The 6963-nt window shown below is 43.4% G+C and overlaps 1 protein-coding gene across 1 annotated transcript; it reads left to right on the top strand.

Moving 5' to 3' along the window:
* Positions 1 to 416: 416 nt before the first annotated feature.
* On the top strand, positions 417 to 2346 carry LOC136459277 (probable sugar phosphate/phosphate translocator At2g25520). The gene is made up of 2 exons (XM_066459149.1): positions 417 to 1706; positions 2139 to 2346. Exon 1 carries the CDS (start codon positions 577 to 579, stop codon positions 1660 to 1662), a length of 1086 nt encoding a protein of 361 aa, XP_066315246.1. The 5' UTR covers positions 417 to 576; the 3' UTR covers positions 1663 to 1706; positions 2139 to 2346.
* The last annotated feature ends 4617 nt before the right edge of the window (positions 2347 to 6963 follow it).

Below are 6963 nucleotides of genomic sequence, written 5' to 3'. Positions count from 1 at the left end.
TTAGATATTAATAAAAAGTATTAAATATAGATTAATTACAAAACCAATTACATAGATGAGGCTAATTTACGAGATGATTTTTTAAGCCTAATTAATATGTCATTAGCACGTGTTCACTGTAGCACCACGTTGTCAAATCATGAACTAATTAGACTTAAAAGATTCATCTTATAAATTAGTCATAAGTTATGTAATTAGTTTCATAATTAATCTATATTTATATATATATATATATATATATATATATATATATATATATATATATATATGTATATATGTCAAACATTCGACGCGACGAGAATTTTAGACGTCACTGCACAAACGAAACACCCCAAAAGCTCCTATAAAAGTTCCATCAAAGCATCAACGCAATTGTCCACGTGGCCAGCATCCCCATCCGCTCCGCCCGAAGTCTGCAAGAACCCCTGCCCGCCCGAAGTCACCTACCTCCGCCCTCCAGTCCCAGATCCGCCTCCTCCTCCCTTCCAGATCTCCCACCCACTCGAGAGTCGAGATCCACCGCCTCCGCGCCCCCTCACCGGAGCAGCGCGAGGAAGCGGGGGGCAGAGGCCAGCTATGGGCAAGGAAGGGGCCAGCGGCGGCGGCGGCGGCGGCGACGGCGGCATGTCAGAGTCGGTGATCCGCAAGGTCCTGATCTCGTATATGTACGTGGCGGTGTGGATCTTCCTCTCCTTCTCCGTGATCGTCTACAACAAGTACATCCTCGACCCCAAGATGTACAACTGGCCCTTCCCCATCTCCCTCACCATGGTGCACATGGCCTTCTGCTCCTCCCTCGCCGTGGCGCTCGTCCGCGTCCTCCGCGTCGTCGACCTCCCGTCCTCGCCCGCCATGACGTCGCAGCTCTACGTCTCCTCCGTGGTGCCCATCGGCGCGCTCTACTCGCTCTCGCTCTGGTTCTCCAACTCCGCCTACATCTACCTCTCCGTCTCCTTCATCCAGATGCTCAAGGCGCTCATGCCCGTCGCCGTCTACTCCATCGGGGTGCTCTTCAAGAAGGAGACCTTCAAGTCCTCCGCCATGCTCAACATGCTCTCCATCTCCTTCGGCGTCGCCATTGCCGCCTACGGCGAGGCCCGCTTCGACGCCCGCGGCGTCGCCCTGCAGCTCGCCGCAGTCGCCTTCGAGGCCACGCGCCTCGTCCTCATCCAGATCCTCCTCACCTCCAAGGGCATCTCCCTCAACCCCATCACCTCGCTCTACTACGTCGCGCCCTGCTGCCTTGCCTTCCTCGTCGTGCCCTGGGTCTTCGTCGAGCTGCCCAGGCTGCGCGCCGTCGGCAGCTTCCAGCCGGACCTCTTCGTCTTCGGCACCAACTCGCTCTGCGCCTTCGCGCTCAACCTCGCCGTCTTCCTGCTCGTCGGCAAGACCTCCGCTCTCACCATGAACGTCGCCGGCGTCGTCAAGGACTGGCTGCTCATCGCCTTCTCCTGGTCCGTCATCCGGGACACCGTCACCCCCATCAACCTCTTCGGCTACGGGATCGCCTTCCTCGGGGTGGGGTACTACAACCACGTCAAGCTGCAGGCGCTCAAGGCCAAGGAGGCACAGAAGAAGGCGGCGCAGGCCGACGAGGAGGCCGGCTCGCTGCTGCAGGAGCGCGACTCGCACGGCGACCGCAAGACTGACAACCAGGCCTAGCGAGTGTGACGGATCTCATGATCCAACCGCCATCGCCCGATTCGGTCGGTTCTGAACCCAGCCCCCCTGCCTAGTGTACTCCAAATGTGTGATCCAAGATCCAACCCTTACAAGTTTGATGCAAAATTTGTTCATTTCTTGTCTTTGACTTGATCTGGTGGTAGCAAGGCAAATAAGCACGGGAAAGATGCAAGCTTTGTGTCGAACATGTGAAAAAAATATATATGAGCACCTTTTTTTATCTTTTTTGGCCAGTTGTAGCTGTTACTACCACTTAAACAGTGAGCAAAATTGTTTGCATTATGTATATTGCTATGATTGGTCGGTTTTGTCTCGTTAATACATAAAAAATTGGACCCATTAGTGCGAAAGGAGTGTAATTTCAGAGAACTGATCACAAGAATCCAAACTTTTATATTCTCAGTGCCGCTGTTAGTTTTTATTGCTCTAATTAATTATCTTGGGACATTGGACAGGAGACCTGGTGCAAACACCATCTGAAAATTGGTGGCTTGATACATGAATGATTTCCACGGAGCCGACGTCGGTTTGGTGCTTTGACGCCTAACCCCATTGGTTGTTCTTGTGGGGTGTCTTGAGGAAATTGTTGTGTAGGGAACATCAGGACGTATATCAGCCTGCTGGACCAGAAGAAACTTGGATCTCACAATGTCACTTTTCTTTTTTTTTGGAGCCAATACTATTGTTTCGCTATTCTTTTTCCATTTTTTGTCCCTTCCGAAAGCCTGTACTGTATTGACTCAATGAAGGGAACTCTACATCAGTACTTCAGAATTCAAATGACAATCACATGGTACTATCTACAACTCCCTCCGTTGCAAATTTTATAGACATTGCTTTTGCTATGCACTTAAATACGCGCTATGTCTAAATATATAACAAAAGAAATATATCTAGAAAAGCCAAAACGTTTTATAATACGGAGGTTGTATCTTCTATAAGGAATGATCTTACTGAAATTCGCAGCTGATCTGTTTCTTCTACATGTCTTGTGTCACGCTTCCTGAATCAGTCCAAAGTGTCTGCACTGAAATTGGACGCTTTGTTCCTTCCCATTGGTTGGATTGAATCCAACGGGGAATCTGAAGAATTGATTGTTTGCGGAGCATCAGCATTCATCCCCTTAATCTACATGCAGGGCTAGAAGAAAGTTGTTTGGTACTCCTTTTTCATTTCATTTCATCCCTTGTTGCCGGGAATCAATCATTCAGTGTAGTGAACTCTATAGGAGTGAAGATGCCAACAGACGTTTGGCAGGCTCTGGATTCTCCTAGCCAAACATACTTTTTTTTTTGTGATTCTCAATCACATTCTTTGAAAATGTTTGGTAGAGATTCTAAATTGGGATTCTCTTAAGAAAAAGAGTGCAAAATGAGAAGGAGACGAATCAGAAACAGACGAAGCACCCTTTTGGGTGATTATCCCTTGTAGTGTCAAAAATGAGGCCCTAAAATGAGGCCCCAACTTATATATATTCGTTCACTCTACTGAGAATTGCAACGGGGTCTGGTTCTTCTGCTCGTCATGTGGTGTGATGCTTCCCAGTAGTCTGTTGACTGTTGCAGTGCTGGTTGTGACTTGTGATGTCGCTATGCCAGTGAAGTCTACGATTTTTTAGGGTAATAAACTCAATACGGTTATATACCACCAACAGACGGTAGGCTACGAATTTTTTAGGGTAATAAACTCATCAATACGTTTATATACCACTACCAACAGACGGTAGGCTTTGACTTTTTTAGGGTAATTAGGTAGCGTGTGCGTGTTTTGCTACGAGATAACTAAATCTTTTGTACTAAAAACACATGGATCGCATGATAAAATAACAATACTGTTAAATTAAATACCGACGTTAAAGTGACATTTAATTCAAAAAATAAAGTTCGTGAAATTAACACAGTCACGGAGAGCGCGGCGTCGCAGGCTCACAAACTCTACTGTATAGATTTTTTCGTGATATAGCTAAGATAATATTTTATATCGGCAGAAAGAATTCTCCGATATCCATATCTTTCATGCGCCAATAAATCTATGAATAAGTTTCGTTGTATCTCCGTATAATCCTGTACACACAGGTTCGAGTATATATGTAAATATTAGTGCCTGTCATATGGATAATACTGCGTGTCATAAAAAATCTCATAAATTTTTAAAACAAAGTATGTTATACTCATTGTATAAATATGTGTGGCTTTAGGACTATTTCACACAAACATATATTGTAGAATAAGGTATCCACTCGAATGTCAGATGTTGAATTAGGTATTGTAATTCTTAATTTCGACATATTTTTCAGGTCAAGGCAACCAATGTTGATACTTTTCTTAGTGGTGCATAATTTTATGGTGCACCTCTTGACTATCTGAGTAAGGACAAATTAGCACTGCAAAGGCTCAGAAAAGCTACTGAGAAGGCCAATGTTGAGTTTTCCTTCACTATACATTCTAAAACCTATGTCCCTATTTATCATTGCCGATACTTTTGATGCAAAGCAATTCAACATTACCATGATCAGATATAAGTATGAATCTCTTGTGAGTAATCTCATAGAGGGACTCTCATTCTTTATGTGATTTGCCTCAAGGATATTGTCAGAACGATGGACCCATGTTGGAATGTTGCACAAAAAAATATCCACGTTTTATCCACGATTTATTTCCCATAAATACATACGGGTACTATGATAACACTAACTACACCAAATGAAAGATTAGAGAGAATTTGCATTGCCTCCAGAATGATTTATTTATTAAGTTCTTTGGACTCTACAGGTAGTTTTGAAATATATATTTGCATGTCTTATCTCGTATCCTAATTCAAAATTTTGTAATTTAATTAGAATATTTAGGTGATTGTATATATATAATATTCAATATAAGAATAATCTATGCATGATCTTCTTGAAAGATTTCTGCAGTGTAAAGACATCTTCGTTTTTCATGCATGCTCGTGCTAACGCTACGGTAAAAATAAAAGAACAACATATCAATTAAAAAATAAAAACAAAAATCATGCTCAAAGTCAAAGAGATAAATTATGGATGCTTGAATTTTGTCATCCATTATCTACCGGCGTGCCTATAAAATAGACTGAATAAACAATTAAATATAAATAGAAAACTAAATTAATGAAAGGATCATTGCAAGACATCAATTATCTCATAGCTTCGGACAATATCGCAAAGCTACTAAAAACTGGAACCATGCTCTCACCTCAAACATTGTCTAGATAAATGGATTACAATGAAAGAAATGGATATCAGAGATTTCTTCTTGTCAATATAAAATATTATCTTAGCCGCATCACGGAAACGTCTATAAAGTAGAGTTTGTGAGCCTGCTACGCCACGCACTCTGTGACTGTGTTAAATTCATAAACTTTGCTTTTTGGATTAAATGTCACTTTAACGTTGGTATTTAATTTTTACAGTATTGTTATCTTATCGTGCGATCCGTGTGTTTTTAGTATAAATTGTTAGTTATCCCGTAGCAACGCACGGGCACGCTACGTAGTATAAATATAAAGAATGAAAAAAACGACAAGAAAGATTGGCATTAGGCCAACTCCTTTTGATTCTTTACAAACACATCTGAAAGTTAACATGTGGACTGTGGGCTGTGGACATCAAATCAAAATAACAAAAAGAACATGGATTCGACCATAAGTAGCATATGCCCTCCTTTTTTTTGAAAAAAAGAAAAGTACTACAGAGTCACATCCCTAACTCGCAACCTAATTAAGAGTAAGTTCTCGCAAGCCTAGCTCCCCAGCCATTATTAAACTGCATGAAGGGCTCCGAAATGATGACCACTATTTGAAAAAAAGAGTAAATGATTATTGTTTCTTTCCATGGATGATTGTTGTTTCCTTCCATGCATGTGGCCCCAGATGATCGATTTGTTTCCTTCAAAACGGACGGGGATCGTAGTGATGGCAGTTTCTTTTTCTATCACGTGGGGTATCGCACGGGGTGGGTAGATGGACGAACCAAAACAAATGTTGCACAAAAAATGTCCACGCTTTATTCTTTTTAGTTATAGGAGATAAACTCAACACAGTTATATATACCACTACCAACAGACGGTAGGCTCACTTGCAGTACCTCCTCTCTGGTTCTCAAGTTTCGGTTGCTTTGAACCTCTGCAGCTGCTGGTTGGTACCAAACTTAGCACAGGACAGTAGTTTAGTCAAGTGATAGTCTGCAGCCTGAATTCCGTCGGAGAACCTTACACAGTACATCTGTTTAACAGTAGTTCGAAGAACGTTCCTGCCGACGCGTTTGGCTAGTGAACACTTTACTCTGATGACAGCAGGAACTCCCGTTGATCTACATTACACTTCGTGCCACGTTTTGATATCTTTAGTTTTTACCTGTTTTTAAGAATCTAACGTTTGGAAACTGGGTGGGATCAAAACAGGCCCATTTTTGTTGTCAGTTACATGGCTGTTTTTGCTGTCAGTTTTTACAAGATTCTTAAAAACATGAAAGCTGGCGATATCCAGTTTTTGCTAGTTTCTTATGACCCAAAGAGGAATAAATGAAGTCAGATTCTTAAAATCTAGGGCCAAACACCCCACCAGTTCTTGCGCAGAATCAAGATTTTAAAAACGAAAGACAAAAACTGGTTTTTAGGAATCCGAAACTGATCTCGGTTAGGTTCGTAGCTTGTTAATTCATGTGGCACATAATCAACAAGATCCCTTAGAATGCAGGAATTCCATTTGTACGTACTCGGAAGCGTAGCTCGGGAAGGCGCTTGCAGTTGCACGGACCCAGCTCACATGATCCGCGTTGTACCCCGTTGCGTTCGGGCCGCAATAATCGAACGCCGCTGCCAGCTTGCCGGACGGTTTGTACAATTGTACAGTCCGTGCGGTTAGACCATGACCACGGCGGAACGGGACGACGCTGCGGGCGGCGGGAGAGAGGAGATCTTGTTGATGCAAATCGAGATCTTGCGTGCACCCCGGGAAAGCATCGTGGTTTTCTTCTGCCTTCGATTTCTCTGCAGGCTTTACGTACCATAGCTGAAGCCTGGAGGCCCATAAAAGATAAGTGGCCCAGAAGGAGGCCAGGTTGCCGTCTGTTCGATCTGGGCCTCCAAACAATGAACCCGAAAGGACACCATGGCCCTGCCTAACTGCTGCCAACAACGCGGCCCGTTCAAGCATGCTGCAGCGTGATGGTAGCAGTAGTAGATTCCATTCCAAACCCGATCGTCAGTTCCAAACCCAAGGGTTCAGTATGGTCACCGACTCTTTTTCTCGAGTATGAATCCA

Source organism: Miscanthus floridulus, chromosome 6 (genome assembly GCF_019320115.1).
Source record: "Miscanthus floridulus cultivar M001 chromosome 6, ASM1932011v1, whole genome shotgun sequence".
Classification (NCBI taxonomy): Eukaryota; Viridiplantae; Streptophyta; class Magnoliopsida; order Poales; family Poaceae; genus Miscanthus; species Miscanthus floridulus.
Note: the sequence above shows the minus strand (reverse complement) of the source record. Positions and strands in the feature narration are given on the sequence as shown.

Coding starts and splice junctions, on each gene's coding strand:
- LOC136459277 (XM_066459149.1), top strand. CDS start 577: ATGGGCAAGGAAGGGGCCAGCGGCGGCGGCGGCGGCGGCGACGGCGGC.